The sequence below is a fragment of the Topomyia yanbarensis genome, chromosome 3, assembly GCF_030247195.1.
Source record: "Topomyia yanbarensis strain Yona2022 chromosome 3, ASM3024719v1, whole genome shotgun sequence".
NCBI classification, from domain to species: Eukaryota; Metazoa; Arthropoda; class Insecta; order Diptera; family Culicidae; genus Topomyia; species Topomyia yanbarensis.
In genome coordinates this window covers 353,918,917-353,939,553 of record NC_080672.1, presented here as the reverse complement: position 1 = coordinate 353,939,553, position 20,637 = coordinate 353,918,917, and the positions used below count along the sequence as shown (strand labels likewise).

The 20,637-nt window shown below is 39.0% G+C and overlaps 1 protein-coding gene across 1 annotated transcript; it reads left to right on the top strand.

The window, feature by feature from the left end:
- Window positions 1-4,354: 4,354 nt before the first annotated feature.
- On the top strand, window positions 4,355-6,157 carry LOC131688189 (ras-related protein Rab-2A-like; the record flags this gene model as incomplete). The annotated part of the gene is made up of 3 exons (XM_058972359.1): window positions 4,355-4,686; window positions 4,744-4,924; window positions 5,019-6,157. Coding segments are annotated over 3 exons (612 nt in total), but the record flags the coding sequence as incomplete, so codon positions are not given.
- Window positions 6,158-20,637: the final 14,480 nt, after the last annotated feature.

The window sequence follows — 20,637 nt, the reverse complement described above, 5'->3', positions numbered from 1 at the left end:
TGAAATCACAAAAGCTTCCAAGGAAGCTGTTAAAGATGTACCATTTCACTTCAAATCTAAGGTAGCGGAACATTCCTTTTCAGAAAAACATGATCTGACTACCGAGGATATAAAAATTCAACGTCAAACTTCTAATCCATGGAAATTGGATGTTGCTGAGAGCCTAGAAATTTTTAAACAACCCCCTTCGTCTTTACTCAATCGAGATCAAGGTAACGGATACACATGGCTTTTCCAAACATTACCCGTACGCAAATGATCATCTTCACACACCTAAGTTACCTAATTTTTACCTGCCTTTTCGGTACATAAAGCGGTACAGAGGGTATTTTCTTCATTCTGATACAATACACTGAAGAAGGCTGCAAGTCGTAGCCGAAATACGTATCTGTAACAGAAAAGTGCAATTTTGCATTTTGTTCATCATAGTGGAATTAAAACGGAAGACAACGGTTAACGGAAGATATGCGGAAGCCACGTTGCTAGGCACCGACTCGCTTGTTTACATTAGGAAAAACTGAAATCTGAAGTGAAAATTCAAACGCACAAATGAGAGTTTTCGAACATTTTCCTTTGGTCATCTGCACATTGGCAGAAAATTTGAAGTTTTGTTAGTAAACGATTAAAGTTTCGCGAGTGTTTTTGCAGTGGTGTGTGAAAAAAGTGCATTTGAAAAAGTGCAATGAAAACGAGAATAAGTGTTTCGAAAAGAAACCCCAAGTGAAGAGAGGCGATATTTTCGCACAAAATAGGAGCTACAGATGGCATTCCGTCAAAAACTCGGATTGATTGTATAGAAAAATATTCTAGCTTCCTTAAGTAGCAGTTTCGTGGCACACCAGCAAGGTTAGTGTGTTGAAAAACGTATTTTTATATTTGCTCATGTCAGATATATGGTTAGGCAGGAGAGGGGTGTGTTTGGCGCTGCAGCTATGTTGTGGCTCGCATGTATAATGTCCTTAAAGTGTTTAATATAACATTCCACTAAGTCGCTCAAAACAGTGCTTTTGTTAAAGTATTAGAAGAGAGTCAATTACGGTTTTAAACAGGACATTTCATTTTAACATTTTTCCTTTTTGCTCAGCATACCGAAAGGAAACATAAGAAATGGTTTTAAAAGCATGGCGGACATGTGGATCTAAAGCAGATATTAGGCTACGTTATGATGCTTATTGGTTACTTCACTAGGCAACTCGGCGACAAGATCGGAACTCTAGTGATAGAAGAACTCACTCTCTTCTAGTATCTGCTCGCGATCATTCAAGAGCACACGCTAATAGGCGGATAGATGTCTAAATCTTACAATGAATATCAATCACGGCCCGCTGCAATTGGACTTTAGACTATCAGCACCGGTGCGTAAGCAAATGCGTGCGTATTACGATAAACGATAATAGTAGACGTGCCCGTATTCATCTCATTAGTCAGTATGTCACATTATTTAATTGATAACTCGACTTATAGTGACTGGATTGTGCTTAAATAGGTATCATCATCTTTGCTACGTACCTAAGAAGAAGTACAGTTAAAAATTTTGCTTGTAAAATGTAAAATGCTCCCGTTTGAGCGAAGCGAACAGTCGAGTACAACGTGCCCTTATTCATCCTACCATTTAAGCTAATGCGTTGAATAGAGATAGCAGATACTGCTCTAACTAACGTGTTCAAATGGGTGAGATGAATAGAGGAGCTAAGATGAATTAGGGAGCAGTAACCCTAATATATTTGATCCCCGTTTTCGCACTGGTCGTTGGTAAATAGGTTACCAAAATAATAATCTGTTTTCACACCGGTAGTTGTTATTATAGCTGTTGGCGTTTATCTGCTAAAATCGATCGAAATAATCGAAAGCTTTGAGATTTCATTACTTAAATGTTAGCCTTCGTAGTAGCTTCCACAGCTAAAAATCTTCCGGCATTGGCAAATTCAGAACCAATAAAATTCCGCTTCTTGCTAGCATTTTTGCCCTTGGATTTCATTATTGGAAGATCCTGCTGGTTCGACAACGTCAATATTTCCAGTTCCATTAAAAAGCCTGCAAATTCAAAATATTGTGGAACGAATTGTGGTCATATCTGTTGCAGTTTCGCGAATGAACGACAAATCAGGCCGCGTTCCCTCATACATTACGTGTAGATTGGTTTTTTGATTTGTTCCATCAATCGGATCCTGGGGCACATCATGTTCAGCTTGTCATAATGCTACATCTTCCAATTCAATCCAAGCTGCTTCGATGCACTCATTTTTACTTCCACGCAGGAAACATACAGCATAATCAAAAGTATGTGTTACTGAATTCTAACAAATTGCAACAAACGTCAAAATAATTGGTGTGAATCGAGGCTTGAAAATATATTTTCATTAAAACAACAATAAACTTCTCATTTCAATAATTCTGTTTTAATTTCAGTAAACTTTGAATAAATGTTATTTGATTCGATCAATTAATTTTTTGTCTCCCAACCAAAAATTTTATTTTTTGAGCTCAATCCATAATTTTATTTAAAATAAAAATCTTCCACGAAATGAATCAAAATTCTCGCAGAACACTTCTACATAACATTTATCGCGAGACCCTATTTTTTACATTTTCCTTTACTTTGCTTCCTTTCTGCGAATAGCAACGTTGGCGTCGGTTGTAAGAAGTTATCAAATATACGCACTCGCAATTAACAGAAACGATAAATTTCCATTTCCCAACCTGTTTATCAACCGCCGGCGCGGTGTCGTGTTATGATGGCGGTTAGCAAATCGCTATTACCCACGCTCCGGTGCTGTTGGTCAAGCAGTGTTTTAGTGGGTGACATTTCTGGCGCGTCTGCACTTGTAGTGAGTGATTCTGACGGCGAGACTTTCCGAGACCCTAACTCTACAGCTCCAGTGGGACAAACGAACATAACACAGCATATCGTTGAAAAGATCATTTCGTCTTTTAAATTTTTAGTGTCGAAAGTCCCGAAAACTAGTTATTTTACTAAATATGGCTTTGTGTTGTATTTGACCATTTGGCCAGACCTGTAACTTTTAACCGATCACTTAAAAAGTGTATTCATTTTTTAGGCAGAATTTCGGTGCGTAAAGCGAATGTTGCGCCGCGTAATGCAGCATACTGAGGAGTTCGCCCGGTTCTTCCCAGGCTCCGTACTATGTTGAGAATATTTTAAACGCTCTCAACTATTTTAATCATAGTACGGGTCGAATGACACTATCGAATTGGGGTTCCCTATTTGGTCGGTTGAAACAACCACTACCGATACTACACAGTTTATCTAGGCTGCTGGGAGGAAGAAGCTGATATTGAAGGACAGCTTCCATAGATGGCCGAACAGCCGGCCAGGCGGCGTACACTATCACTCAAAATCTCCTGAACCAATCATTGGGATCATCCATAAATGACGTAGCATTATATGGGGGAGGGGGAGTTTTGCATTTTGTGATGATGTGTGACGACGGGGGGGGGGGTTAGGGGGTCATGTCAGGCTACGTAGCTTTTTTAAAGGGGAATAACTAACATCGTTTTTTATTTAAAAAAAAATACGGGGACAGGGGGGAGAGTTACCGTCAAGCTACGTAATTACCAGGGAGGTATTTAGAGGTTTGTAACGAAATGCTACGATGGGGGAGGGGGGTGTTAAAAATTACTCAATAAATGTTACGTCATTTATGGATGGTCCCATTCTATAATTTCGCAGTTTCCGGGGCAATGATGTGAAGAATCATTCCCCAGAGAAGCTTTTAACAAAAATTGTGTTACCTTTTAACATATTAACCGAAAAGCTTCAAAGTGCTATTGTGTTTAAAACGATTAGTCCAGCAGATTTTGAGTTAGGATGTACAACGCAAAACAAGTTTTCGACGAAGCGTCTCCGTAGATTCACTGTCACTCGCTCAATTTTCAGTATTATGCAAACGAAAATGACCGATTGCGACATTATTATAAGGAAATTTAATGACTATACTAACACTGTATCACCACACAAATTAAAAAAAAAAATAAAAACACTATCTTCACAACAAATTTTAAAAATGTGTCTTTTTTACCAGATTACCCTTTTATACTTTTATCTTCTCCCCCAAAAAAATATGAGTGATAGTGGTTTACTATCGATTTCCTATAATGTTTGGCCAATATTTATTTCATCATTTCGGTCCCACTCCACCTTCAACAAACCACTCCACATGGAAGCACAATATGCTGCACATGAAACATGATAAGAGGGAGCCTGTTTATACATACTATCGGGTTTGCTTTCATTCAATTTAACCTTACCACCTGAATTGATGATTGAACAAAGTGCTCAACACACAATAAAACAATCTCGAAGGCAACTCAAGTTACATATTAAAACGCTCTTCTTCCCCTATCCACAGGAGTCGGCAAATCATGCCTGTTGCTTCAATTCACCGATAAGCGCTTCCAACCGGTGCATGATCTGACGATCGGTGTTGAATTTGGAGCTCGGATGATCACCATCGATGGCAAGCAGATCAAGCTGCAGATCTGGGACACGGCCGGCCAGGAAGCGTTCCGCTCGATTACTCGTTCCTACTATCGGGGTGCCGCCGGAGCGCTGTTGGTGTACGATATCACCCGGCGTGAGACGTTCAATCATCTGACCACCTGGCTGGAGGATGCCCGGCAGCACTCGAACTCGAACATGGTGATCATGTTGATTGGAAATAAGAGGTAACAAAGAGCGACACTAAAGTGCAGTGAAGCATTTTAACAATATTTACTTTGTAGTGATTTGGAGTCTCGTCGTGATGTGAAAAAAGAGGAAGGCGAAGCCTTCGCCCGAGAGCATGGCCTAGTATTTATGGAAACTTCTGCTCGTACAGCGGCGAATGTGGAGGAAGCTTTCATCAATACCGCAAAGGAGATCTACGAGAAAATTCAGGAAGGTGTGTTTGATATCAACAATGAGGTAAGTTATTGTTAATTTTTCACTCATTTATTCATTTTCGACGTTACGTGTGAACTCTCGAATCGCTAATAATTGTTTAACTTTTCTCCTATAGGCAAACGGTATCAAGATTGGTCAGGCCCACTCGCCGACCAATCCTTCCCTAGGCAGTGGAAACAATTCTGGTGGCCAGACTAGCAGTGGTTGCTGTTAAAATATATTGGAGACATAAACATCACACACATTGCTGCATTGTTCAGTTCTGGCAGATTGGGTGCAATGGAAAGTGAAAAGTGATTAGGCAAAAATTTGTACCCGAGCACCGTGCAGGACTTTGTATAAACAAACAAACAAACAATGACGAAATTCGTAATGAGCTCCTAGAAACATACAGATAATATAATTCTTATGGAAGATTGGATCTGTGCAAGCGGGACGTGAGTTGTGAATGTTGTAAAATGAATTATACATTTTTTAATTTTATTAATGCCAACGCAAATCTGATAGACATAAAAGACCAGGCAGTGAGATAAACTGATCATTTCCGTTTTTGTTAACCATGTTCATAACGTAGAATGAAAAAATGCGGTAACAACTTTTTGATGCTAATAGCCCTTTATACGCTCATCTGTCATTGAATTGTCGCCTGGTATTTGGCATGAGAGCGTTTAATGGGTTTGAAAATAAACCAATTACCTTACTGCATGTTTAGTAATATCTTAAAGTTAAATCATATTATCAACTACGAACAACTACTGAATTTCTAGTGTAATCCTGAACCATTAATGCAAACTTTTATTGATCTACATAGATAAAAAATAGCTTTTACCAAATCGTGTTGATTGTCTTAGCCAAGACATTTTACAGATTCATATTCGAGTTTCAGCTTAAATCAAAACGATTACGATTGGGGCTACATGCATTCCACAGCTCTCCTCTTTCTATGGATAGGAAAAAAATCTTCCAAATTGTCGATTATTATTTTAATGTATGTCCAACCAGGAACTGTGTTTTGCTCTAATTCGATGTGATGTGCGATATGGAAACGTGCTTGTGGTGTGCATTTTTCAAAGAATGAAATTGAAGTCCCTCTATTGGTTTTAGCTATGATTTTAGAAATTACACATTTGTGTTAAAGAACCTAAACAAAACAGTGAAATGATTATGTGTCGTTTCACCCACGATTACTTTTCAGTTGTAATCAATTAAAGTTTAAAACAAATAACATAAACAATAAATAATTAGTTCTAACAACTTGCGTTTTTACTGCTCAAGATGATACCTAACAAGTGGGTAATACGGGAAACCAGTGAGGGTGGGCAACATTGACATCGCGATGAGGAAGCGTGACAGTGCACTACACCGGTGTAGTCAGTGCTACACTCATTCAAACTTGAGTGTAATCAGTCTATCTCTTTTTTTGCACTACACCGGTGTAGCACCAGAAAAAAACAAAAACGCTATAAGAAACACACGTCGAAGGACTATGTCGCGTTTTGGACCCGGCGCATTACGTGGTGCGGGTGTTGTAGAAGATGGAGCATTTCTCAGTCGTCCCCAAGAATACCGAAACGTGCGAAAATTGAAAAGGAACTGATCAATATAGCGACCAGAGGATTGAAGAATGTGGCAGCATTGTTTTTTCGGCAGCTATGGTCAAAGATTTGGCCAACTGCCGGCAGGCTGCTCTACAGGAAGTGGGGCATTTTGTGAATTAATACGGAATTTAATGAATGTTTCGTTTTTTTCATCCATCTGAAAACTGTCTCTTTTTAATTTTAAGCGTTTTCTTAGGCATAATGCATCAGACCTTGGGTTTATTTTCCGCTTTGCAAAGATCATTGGAAACGTATGTTTTCTTAGATCGCTTTATTGCTCATTGATTTGTTCAACGCTAGAATATTGCTCATCTGTTTGGAATCCGTACTACCACAACGGGGCGGTTCAAACATTTTACCTTTGATGTTTCCGTGGCGAAGTAGATCCCAGCTACCGAAAATAGTGGTCGGTTAATACACTTTGACAATCTCAGCATCCGGAGAGACTGCTATTGAGCGCTAACCTGGTAGAGTGGGTTGCTCTTCAATTCCAGAAAACCGGGATATTTTCAAGCCTGCATACAAGCACTACACAATAACTCTCGTGCGGCTACCTTTCATGAGAACTAACTACGGTCCCATAGGGCTGTTACTGGATTTCGCCGTGTTTTTTAGTTTGTCCACTATTGGATGTCAGTAAGAAATGAGGTGTTAGATATGATGCTTTGCTCAGAAAAAGTTGGGCTATTGGAAGGTTCTAATTGAAACTGAACCACCTCTATCAGATCATAGCATCATACCCTTTAATGTGACGTATTTTATAGAAAATTTACGAGCTAGGAAATCTTCACGGAAAATTTGTCGACTAAGCTTCATGGATATTTTCTAACAATTGGCCAACTAGACGACTTGGGTGAAGTCGTGGATACGACAAACTCGTCAATAGTACACTGAAATGAAAATATCTTGTATTTATTAGATTTGTCATATGAATCAGACCACAATTATTTATGTAGAATTTATATGAATACATATGAATGTTACACAAAGTTCATGTTAAACCACAGTGATATCCAATAAATTTGAATCCAGCGCGGTCAATATGAATATGATTAGAAAAGCATATTCAAGTTATATGAATAGCTAATGAGCTCAACCATCTCGTGGGTGTAAGTAGTGGGTTGTAAAACGAAGCCTGACAAGAAAAACAAAATGGCGGACCGAAAGCAAATGTTTTTGTTTGGTAAGGGTTTTTAACAAAATTAAAATGGTAAAGATACGTTCTAATGGAATTTTTTTTATTTCCACCAGGTAATGGTTTCGAATTACACGAGTTGATATTCTCTTGAACAACTAACCACAGAAAACAGACATCAATTTCAAGCTTTTAATTTGTTTGAAAAATAAAGATACATATTCAAAGGTAATTGAACTATCACCACCAAATGCGAAACTGTCGCAATTTCGTTAAGTAGGTGAGTGTTACTGAATTTAAAGGCTGGTCATATAGAAATTAAAAACGGCCAACATAGTTATGCACCGAGTTAGGATAGGCTGGTATGGCGTAGGGTTGGGAAAACCGTGGCTTATTTAAAAACCGGTAACCAAAAATAGAAAAAGGAAAACAAGTAGAATTTAAAACGCAGTCACAAACTATTGTTTCGAAAACTGACCTGAAGCAAAGATAAAATTGTCATTTCTTTGCCTGAAGTTGCCATTTTCTACTCATACAAATGCTTCGATATATATATATATATATATATATATATATATATATATATATATATATATATATATATATATATATATATATATATATATATATATATATATATATATATATATATATATATATATATATATATATATATATATATATATATATATATATATATATATATATATATATATATATATATATATATATATATATATATATATATATATATATATATATATATATATATATATATATATATATATATATATATATATATATATATATATATATATATATATATATATATATATATATATATATATATATATATATATATATATATATATATATATATATATATATATATATATATATATATATATATATATATATATATATATATATATATATATATATATATATATATATATATATATATATATATATATATATATATATATATATATATATATATATATGAAAAAAGTGGCAGCACTGCCGAATCTCACGGAAGTGATTTTGTGTACCTCCCATAGTTTACAAAATTTTGCAGTGAAATATAGTATATTTAATAGGAATTCGAAGTTAATCGCTCGGTAGGTCGTTTCTCCTGTTGTGTTATGTGTTGGTAGCCAAAAATATCGCTGGAATAGTGTAATTTGACGTAGTGATTTCATCGTCACATCACAATTATTTTGCTACGTATGTGCGCGACTCGAGCGAGCTACCAAAAATGTTTCCACTTAGCATCGACAGCGCCATCTGAACTTGACTAGTTGATGCAACGATTTCACTGATTCCCAGTAAAACTCATTCCGGAACCGGTTCGGATATCTGAATGGAGTCAGTACCCGGTCAAAAAAAATGCGGACGAAGATCGTCAGGCGATTTAAATAGTCTGACGTTTGACTCAACTCGCCTGTGCTAATTGCTCCTAGGAACAAATGCTATTTGTGAATGCGATTTAAAGGCAATTTCAATACTTAGACGACAAATTTTCTGGCGGCTGCAAGGGAATTGGTTGTTTTTGCATTTTTCAAACATGGCGGTTAGTGTTATCCACATTATCCATATTATTTATCTTATTAATTCAATAATTTTTTTTATTGTTTTATTCATGTTATTTGTTTCATTTGTTTTAATCATTTTATTGTTAGTTTTTCCCAGTTCATATATTGTTCAGTTTCTTCATTTTATTAATTCGGTTTAGTCAGTTCTTTTAGTTATTGTATGACAGTTAGTTAGCTTGAAACAATTTAGTTTACTCTCTTAATTTCATAACTTTTTTAATATTGTCTGATTTTCATTTGAGCTAATTTGATTTGTTTTATTAATTTGATTTATATGGATCATTCTATCCATTTTATGAATAACTTTTTTTGCTTCATAATTGTTTTGATTTTTGGTTTGTTTTGTTGTTTTTTAATTTATTCAGTTTATTATACGTGTTATACGTGCAGGACTCGAGGCTGTGCTTGTCTCACATATAGTTGCTTGCCAGTTTTGCGTGCGTTTGGCAATTTAATGAATAATACAACAGTTATATGTATGAGAGGTGTCTCATCCCACTGATGGGTGGATCGGTTTTATGTATACATGTGTGTGTATATATGTGTATGTGTTTATGTGTGTTTATGTACATATAAATGTTCAAAAAATGGTTGCATTATACACGGGATTGTTTTGTAGTGTACATATATAATCTATTAATGTGAAAAACTGATACTTCTGGATAGAAGTCAGATCTTCCTCCAATTACAGCTCCTTGGAGATCTCCAATGGAACAACTTACACAAGTCCAACAGGCAGTGACACCAGACTAGGAGAAACGGAAGCGCTGAGGAAAACACGGAGTCTATCGGTTCTTTTTTATTATTTCCCCTTTTCTTTCTTAAATAATCAGGAATTCAAGAAATGTGGATGAGAGTTAAAGGAGACATAAATGGGAGATAGGAATGAAGGTAGAAAACTGAAAAAAATGGTAAGTTCTAGTACACATGTGTTATATATATATATATATATATATATATATATATATATATATATATATATATATATATATATATATATATATATATATATATATATATATATATATATATATATATATATATATATATATATATATATATATATATATATATATATATATATATATCATATATATATATATATATATATATATATATATATATATATACAAATTGAACCGTTATAATAAATACGCGTCGATTTCCTGCTTAAATGGAATCGAAAGTTTTACTGTAATGTTACAATCCAATTGATATAAACATTACAGTAAGGCGGGGCTAGTTGATGGAACGATGACCTCGGAACATGTCTGGCACTGTACACGAAATGGGTCATCGGAAAGTCAATTGAGCTAACACCTTCCTAAATCCGTGAACCAAGTTATTTGCATGAATGTTTAAATACATGCAAACATCTTTTTTCTGTAAATCACTACCAGCTAGTGGGAGATAGGAAGGTTACACACACACACACATATATATATATATATATATATATATATATATATATATATATATATATATAATATATATATATATATATATATATATATATATATATATATATATATATATATATATATATTATATATATATATATATATATATATATATATATATATATATATATATATATATATATATATAAAGAAAATTGTATTCGACAGAAATTTGAGCCAAGTTCCAGCGCATCACAATCGTTTTAGATTTGCTATAGGTCAAATTTATCCCGGTTTAATTTGTTAATGGTATTCAAATCCATTGGAGCAGTCATACTCAATATATATATGAAACCTATCGTGTATTTGCTTTCTTTTCCAACTGAGCATGAGCATGACAATCGTAAAATTCGTAGAAGTAGCCTTCGTGATTGACCAGAACAAGCGAATGAACGATAATCAACGGATGGAGCCTGGGAGTAGCTATCCATCCTCTATGTGCACGTTTCGAAAGTTCTATACGCCACGTCTTTACAGTAATCTGGTAAGGAAATTAATGTTATTATAGCAAACGTGGTTATGGAGATTCTGTATATCTCTGCATCTCTACGTTTACTACGAGAAGGAGCTAGTGAGATGGGGTAAATAGTTACAAATCTGAATCCACCTTGATAAGCGATACGATCTATGTAACTCGGAGAAGAATTAGCGCGTGTTTTTTACTCTGGGCAGCTGGCTGTCGAGAATTTCAAATCAATTCGGAAATTCTGAGATAGTTGAAAATGCAACTTCAATCACGGATAACCGATGACCGGGAGTATAACTTAAATATGAAGTAAAAGAAACTGATTTACTGATTTAATATGGCAATGTGCTAAAATAGAAAATGCCATAAATGAAGAAATGATTCTAGTTTTTGTTGCCTCTTACGAAAACGTTATTTTGCTTCCTTTTAAATTTCTTTTAAACTTAACCCGTTGCAGTAACGCTACTAGATTGACATTTTATAAACAATATTTAATGTGACGACTGCGTAATTAAAACTGTAGAATTTATTTGTTTTTATTAAGTTTTATGATAGTTTTGAGCCGTATATAGATTAGAACAGTAAAGTAAAAAAAATGAACACAAGTATATTAAAAATTGATGTGCATATGAAGTCTTTTATGGGTTGGGTATTGGACAGCATTCCATTGCTAATATAGAAACATTAAAGTGTCTCAACACAGACATTCTTACTACAAGTAGGTGAAAAGGTGAAAAGTTTTTCGATAGCTCTATTATAAAAAAACAATGGAAGATTCTTTAAATAGTTTTTGCAAACAAAAATACCGAAAATACCGGTTTTTGATGGTTATAAAACCGGTATTTCGATATTGAATATTTGGACGGTTTTACCGGTTCTCGGTAACGGTAAAACCGGTACTCCCAACCCTAGTATGGCGGCTCAAAAGTGTTGACATCCCTCTAAGAACGGTTGGTTTCAAAATCGTCCAATGAAGGACGTTCGTTGGACCAATTTGGACAACGTCCAAATAACCGTTCAACGAACGTCCATCGTTGGACCCGTGTTGAACGATTTTGAAACAATTTTTTGGACGTCTCAGTGTGATATATTAGTTGAAACGTTTACACAAGTACTATAAACTTGTTCGAACATGGATCTACGTTCTTTGTAATAAAACTATCAACGGTCAATATTATCGTTGATAGCCTGTCAATTGAAACTTCTGCGATATCGTGTGCAAGGGGGGATTCCAGATAACCTACAGGTTCGCCGAAATGGTAATCGAAATGAAAAATGAAAGGGTTGTGTACAGAGTACGACCACGGTGACATGAAAAAATGTACACTTTGCTATACACCAAATATATTACAAAACCGACCGCTTCTATAAATCCCATATGAATCATAAATGTATGCCATTTGTAGATGCAAAGGCTTTAAATCTAATTAAACAATCATTCTACGATTAGCGTGCGCTGTGGAATGAAATGTCAAACGCGTCCATGAAGTAGAAGAGAAAGGTGAGCAAAATTGCCATTTCCTAATGTGTTGGTATTTTGTCTAAAACATTTGGTATGCTACCAGGCCTACCGAACCGAAATATCAATAGATGGACAAAATTACAGTTGGAGCTCAGTGTTTGTTTAGTTTTATTATTTCGGGAGTTTATCTGTGTAATTTGTTTGGCATAATCTGCGTTTTAGTGTTGCGAAATATTTTTTCATCAGTTTTCATCGTACAAGTGGCATACTTAATTTCAACTACAATATTGCTGGAACTCAGCTACAACGCGTTGATCACGTAAAGGACACATCGAAATGCGTAACACTAACTACGCTTCCAATAGTCCAATTATAGTGATGGTTCGTCGCTTCAACGAGTTTGTCGAGCACTTCGTCTTCGATACCAATTCATCACAATTCCGTTACCGTTTGCTGTTAAGTTAATTATTTTTAGTTTAGTTAATTAAGACTTATTGTCAGTTGAACACAAATTTTTAAATACAAATGTAATTTCCTTCTGCTGAAAAGGTAACACACTGCACATTGGTCCCAAAGAGAAAAAAAGGGGTTTTTTAGATTGCGTCAAAACTGTTGACTTTAGCAATGTGGTGTCTTTGAGAAAGTTTCTTGGAGTAGAACTCCCCTTCTTTTTGTTTTATCGGATTGATGATTAATCCCCCGAATAGTGAGTTACGAAATTTATTTTATTCAATAATTCAGATAGACAAATACTTCAGCAAAGTTGTAGAGAAACTAGTTGCAAACATTTTACCTGAAGACTTTAACCATAGAGAACAGACGTCCATCTTCAGCATTCAACTTGTGTAAAATCTCTAACGGTTTCGAAGGTAGTTGGGATATCCAAACCAGGTGCGCTACTGTCGTCATGTTTTTTTTGTGGCTGAGTTCAACTGAATTGACAGCGGTTATTCCTCTACCCAGTCAAACTAGTCCGGAACCGGTTCGGACTTCCAGCATGAATTCCAGCTCAAATGCATCAACCGATGGTGGCGCTAGTGTTTATCGTATATTAATTCAAATGTTTACACACGTTTTTTAAATATTTTTGTTCGATCATGGATGTCTGTTCTCTGTGCTTTAACTCTCTATTTTTTCATGAAAAACATGCAAACGGTTCAACATTTGTTCAGAAGCACGTCCTAGTTCTAATGATAATTTTAAAGACATTTAATTTCCAACGACATTTTGATCATGACTATCGGTGGAGAAATAACGGAGTAATTCGACTTTGCCTAAATTAGGAATTGCTCCCACGACTCTTAAGGGGTTTATGTGGCACTGCTACTATGATCAGCATCGCACCACAGCGGTTATTTCGAAAGAGAATTTTCCGCCTTAAGGGCTCATGCACGACAATTTCCAATTTGGGAACAATTGAATACGTTGCCATTTCCCAATCGATTTTAATAATCAAAATGTCGTTGGACACGAAATTAAATGTTCTTTCGAAGTATCATTAGAACTAGGCCTCTAGGAAAATGTTGAACCATTTGCATGTTTTTCAAGAAAAAACTCAAAAATTTGGCAATTTTAATATTGTTGTCCAAAAATGGCGCATTATTTCTTACAAAACAGCATCATATGGCTACCTTTGGAAAGGTATATTTTTCTTCTAACTAGAAATGTTGATAAATCGCAAATCGGCTGAAAACTGACAGCGCAATTAATTTATTGCAGAAAGTCCCAAAAAATGGTTTAATTTTGCTATAATTCAAGATTTTCTATACCCCATCTTTAAAATAATTTTTTAAAATGCATTTGAAGTGCTTTACAACCTGTACTAGGTCTCTTGAAAAGTTCAAAATTGCTGTAGCACCGTGTAATAAATTGAAGATTTTCCTTCCTAATTGAGAAATGTTGCCACATCTACTATAATGTATTGTAATGTACTGAGAACGAGAGCTTGAAAAAATTGATATCCCTGCGTGAACTTAAAAGAAAACAAAATTCAATTGATGCCCGCCACGATGAATGAAATGTATGGTTCGTTCCCCTTGTAATTCATTCTCCCGACCCAGCGCATTCAGGTTCGGGCATGTTCGGTTTTAGAAGCAAACTGAATTTTGTTTCTATGCCAGCTCTGAGAGGGATTATTGAGCAAAAGTGCACCAGATATAGATTCTGCAGTTCACTTATGCTCGAAAATGATAAACGGTACATTTTGAATTTTGAAGACGAGTAGTCTGCAAAAGCTTTAGAGCCTCAAAAAAATTGAAAAAAAAAAATTCCTTCAATCAAAAGTTCCATTTCACCACTGCACAGTGGTCCAGATCGCTAATTTAGGAGGAATTTTTACTTTCTGACAAACCTGTATAATTTAGCCGTATCATGTCTTAGGATGAATTTGTTAACAAAAAGTAAAAGATACGAAAGTAATACTAAAAAAACGTTTTTTTTCAGGAACACCCTAATCTTTTTTTTAATTTCTTGTATAACAAAAACTAAAAGAGATAGAGCTTTAATATATTCAACAAATTTATTCAAAATAAGTTACTTTACAACTTTGTGGAAGACTGTGGAGCTCTATCTTTCATCAGTAAAAAGTTTATTTTCGTATTTTAGATAAATTAGAACCACTCTAATAACTATTCCAATAAAAAGAAGCATCTTCTGATGTACACAAAATCATCCTAAGACATGATACGGCTAAATTATACAGGTTTGTCAGAAAGTAAAAATTCCTCCTAAATTAGCGATCTGGACCACTGTGCACTGGAACCAATGGTATACAAATATGTTCTGAATTAAAAACTATTAAATGTTTAATCTTTTATTAACATTACAGTTGTTTCACTACAGTCTAAGAATGACTGCATTATTTTAATTAAGAATAATAAGACGATCGGTATACTATGAATACCATAATTTTGGAGCACATCCGAAAACAATCAGTTCAGATTCATATAATAATTACGTAGAAAAAGCTCTCTATCTAAATAACTAACATTTCTTATAGATTTAATAAACCATCATATGCTTTAATACGTTAAATATTCCTTATACATTTATCAAATTGTCATATACATTTCATTGGACCACCCAATGTTTTTAATATGATAATTATCAGATAGTTATTATATGGTGCGCTGATAGATTTGGGTCTGACACTGGAATTTAAATGTTATATGGAAACCTGATATAATTGAATTTGTGAGGAATGCAACATTCAACATGATATCCATATAAGTTTGATATACTTTTGAAAGTCTACTGTAGCAATCATTGGAAATTCCAATAGTGCTGAGTTATATGAATATCATATAATATGGATGTAGCGATTCCGCTCAGTGTAGCATCCTATGAAAAAGCTCGTCCGCTTCGCACTGTTAAATCGACCAAGGAAACTCCCTGGTGGAGAGTTGAGCTGGAAAGAAGGAAGAAGGATATTAAAAAATCTGATGTGGACACGGGAGACCATCGTGTGTCCAACTATGAGCTGCGATAGTATTCGATCTTTCTATTTGTCCAGTTTTTCAAGCGATCGAAGTAGCCTTTGATGCGCTGATGGTGTCAGGTACTGCCGCGCCAGTGACACACGACAAAAGGTTTTTCTTGATCTCAACTGGTCCAAGATATCTGCGGCCGGAACAAATCGGGTGAGACGTCGATGTTGAAGTTAGCGGGGACCTAGCAAATTATGCTGAATGGATGACGGGGGGTTTCCTCGACTCAAGAGCGGAGATGACTTGCAGAGAGTTAGACAGCACACTGACGGGTGTACCTTCCGGTTTCTGAACCATAGCGAGTGCGATAGCAGACGCCTCAGCAGAGAACACCGAGCATAGTGCCAGTTTGCGGAAGGAGAACTCTTCCTCTATTTCAATCTCATCACCGATATTAAAGCCATCAGTGAATATCCGCGCGTGATTGCTATACCTGGGCGCTATCAGTTGGTTGTATTTAGTTCTGTTCTCACGGTCGCGCCTTGCCCGGTTACAAATTTGGAGTAGTCGGGCGATGGATGGAAGATCCACGTCTGTAGCAGCAAGCATTCCTTCCCGGCTGTACGCTTCGAAAATCCCAGTGCTCTTCTAGCGATGGTGAGTACAGCCGCCCAACAAAGGAGGAGAGTCCCGGCCTCCACGTTGATTGCTTCAGTAGGCGTGTTGGGAAGCAGGCTAGCAGTAGAACCGATTGTCCCGCAGTATAAGGGGTTTAGAAGGTTGATAAGATATTCCATATTGTAAGACGTCAGCTCTATCCCATAGAATATTTGGCTGGAGAAAGAAAGAGTTCATGGCCACCAGGAATAGTGTAACTACGAGGAGGACAGATCCTTGGGGGACCCGTTTTCCTCCGGAAAGGAGTAAGTTTGGACACCTCCGATTCTCGTGCGGACGGTACGATTAGACAGGTAGTCGCACAGGAAGCGGCCCATGCTTCCGGTGATCCCCCAGTTTACCAGCTGTTTCAGTATACCGTGACACCTTACAGTATTCGCCACGTCGAGTATAATGATGTCGGCATGCAGGCCGTCGTTTACAGATTGGCGTACCACCTTTCCAAATATGGCGAGACAGGCGCTGGATCCTGATTCACGTCGCAACGCGTACTGTCACTGATCCAAGGTTTATGCTCCTTCAGTAGGCCCACCTACTGTCTATTGACCATTCGCTTAATCGTCTTAGCGAAGCAGGGTAGTGGACGGATGGGGCGTAAATCATTTGTTTCTGGCCTTTCTGAAGTCATCAGGGGCCCTATTCTCACAGCCATGTCACCTAGTGACTAGAAGGAAGCCGACCTCTAGGCACCATCAGTGCACCGCCTGTCAGATATGGTTCCCATATGTGCTCATCTTAGATCGAACCTGGTCTCCTAATAGCGGGTCCGGTATGCCTCATCATAGAACACATACATTGTTACAGATGATTCTACCAGAGCCGTGTAGTGTTCGGCATAGAATAGCGCTACAGATCTCCCGTTCCGGTGAGCCCACCAAACGGGATAACCCCAATCCAAGGTATGAAGCGGTGTGCTTGATCGCTAACGAAGCCTGTGGGGTACCTGGGCACCCCCACAGTAAGCGTCTCTTACCACGTTATTGCAGAGCTCTGGCGTGGCGGATCTTTTTTTCTCGAGTTGAGTAGCGAAAATAAAAATAACAGTAAAGTGGGTAAGGTAGGAGATGATGCGGAAGCGAAGGTGATGAACCCCTTCGCCAAAGGGGGTTTGGCGAGGTCTCCTCACAGAGGGGGGGGGGGGGGGGGTTCAGCGGAGCGACGGTGGCTGCAACCAACAACACCAGTCTCTTCAGTGGTGGTAGCCCTATCAACACGCTCGACGGGCCACTACCCGCGATACGTGTGGTAGTCAAGCAACTCGAGTTTACAAGCGAAAAGCAGAACATCAGCAAGGAACTGAAACCGAACCTGTTGGTGCTCCACCAGGCTGTTCGAGTCGCAAGACTTATATCAGGCGGGTGGCGGGAAGAGAAAAGGCCGATAAAGGCGCCCAAACTGAGGCATTCTTCTTCCTTGGAGGAGCTACTATGGCCCAAGAGGCGATTGATTTCGCCTTAACGGTCAAAAAGAATTTAGTAGAGGGCAAGACTGCGCCTAACCTGAAGCGGCAGTCACCAGGCGAAGGTGCGCGAAGCAACGCTAAACGACGCACAACCACAAAGGCCAAACGTCGTTTGGACGGTGCAGACCGGGATGCAAAGGATCCCGAAGGGCGTCGACTCGAGAAGGTGACTTCTCGGCCCAAGAAGGCGAAAGGCCCAAACCGGGTGCAAAGTGCCGGGCCACAAGTGGGTACCAACAAGCCAGTGTCATCGGGAGCGATAATCCCTGGCAGCTGGTCAGCAGGGCTAAGCGGAAGTCGAACGCACCTCGACCCGCAAGGTCAAGGACATAGGAGAGGCTCTGTTGGTGAAAACCGACAAGGACAAGTATGTCGACGTCCTCAAATCGATGCGGGCGGCCGAAAACCTCTTGGCTCTAGGACAGGATGTGCGCAGCGTTAGACGTACCAAGACCGGCGAAATGATTTTGTTGCTGAAACGAGGTGCGCTATCTAGTGGGGCGGCGTACAAGAGAGCTTGGGTGACGGCGCTCAGGTGAGGTCGTTGGGTGCGTAAGTGACCCTCCAGCGCAAGCAACTGGATGAGGTTAGGAACGCAGACGATGTCGTCTCTGCCGTCATGGAGTAATGTGGCGCAGAGAGGACTCTTTGGCACGAAGGTAGCCTATTTCAAGCTCCCGTTTGTTGAAGCCAAAAAGGTCATCGAGAGAGGGAAGCTGAAGATCAGCTAGTCAGTATACCCAGTAAGCATACACCAGCCGCCTTCAGGGGACAGGTGCTATCGGTGCCTAGAGTCCGGCCATCAGTCCTACGAATGCAAGGGCCCAGATAGAAGTAAGTTGTGTCGTCGCCGTGGTGAGGAGGGACACAAGGCGCAGAAATGCGATAGGGTACCAAAATGCCTTATCTGCGCCAGTAAGAAGCAAGACCGTTACCATGTTATGGGTGGACCTTCGTGTCCCTTCGGTAAGGCCAGTAAGAAGAAGCCGTGCAAGTAACACAGCTAAATCTTATCCACTGTGCATCTGCCCTTCAGCTGCTGTGGCAGTCGGTCTAGGAGTCGAGGACAGATGTCGCCCTTCTATCCGACCCGTACAACGTCCCTGCCGATAACGGCAATTGGGTGGCGGGCGGTTCTAGGATGGCGGCAATTTGTTCAACGGGACGGTTCCCGGTCCAAGAGGTGGTACACTCTTCTGCGGAGGGGGTCGCGATTGCCAAGATCAATGGTGTGTTCTATTGTAGCTGTTATGCCCCACCAAGGTGGCCTATAGAACAGTTCAACCAGATGATCGACAGGCTCTCGTCCGACCTAGTGAATCGGAAGCCGTTCATCATAGCAGGAGATTTCAACGCTTGGGCAGTGGAGTGAGACAGCCGCTGTACAAATAGCAGGGGCCAAGCGCTGCTGGAGGCGCATGCGAAACTCGACACAGTGCTAGTCAAGGATGGTTCCACTAGCACATTCCATTGAAATGGGGTCCAGTCATGGATTGACGTGACGTTTGTCAGCCCGAGTCTGGTTCCAGACATGGACTGGAGGGTAGACGTGGCTACACCCAGAGTGACCACCTAGCAATTCGCTTTAGGATAAACTATGGTGTGCAGAGTCCGAGGGCGGGCGATCCCTGCCAGGTACGCGGGTGCAAGACCAACCACTTCGACAGTGAAGTTTTCACCGCGGCCCTGGGACTGGAAGCCAACAACGACAGTCTAAGTGGGGATGCGCTGGTAGCTGACCTATCACGCGCGTGCAACGCCACCATGACGAGGTATACTGGTGGAGTGCCGAGATTGCAGCCCTACGATCAGCCTACCTCAAAGCTAGACGAGACGCAACGAGCCCGCACCAAGGAGGTAAGGGCAGACCGCCGTGAAGTGTTACGAGCTGCGAAATGTACCCTGAATAAGGTCATTAAGAGCAGCATGAGAGCGTGTTTCGACAACCTGTGCGAGGGTGCCAACGCGAATCTGTGAGATGACACGTACAGGATCGTGATGGTTAAGACCAAAGGGGGCTCTTCACCTCTCGAACGGTAACCGGACCGGTTGGCGAGGATTATCCAAGTACTCTTCCCGTTTCGAGCCACAAGTCCCTGGCCTCCTGCGCCGCAAGGCATTGTGGGTACGGCCGAAATGGTGGCCCCGGTGATGAATGACGAGTTACTCGCAGTGGCTAATTCCCTAGCAACGATCAAAGCTCTAGTGCCTGATGGAATTCCAAACAGCGCTCTCAAGGCAGCAATCATAGCGAACCCGAACATGTTCAGGCTAGCTATGCAGAGAAGCCTTGACGAGTGCCGTTTTCCCGATAGATGGAAAAGGCAGAAGTTGGTACTGTTGCCGAAGGCCGGGAAGCCGCCGGGCGACCCATCGATGTACAGATCAATTTGCCTGATCGACACGACGGGCAAACTACTTGAGAGGATCATCCTTAATAGGCTCAGAAGCTA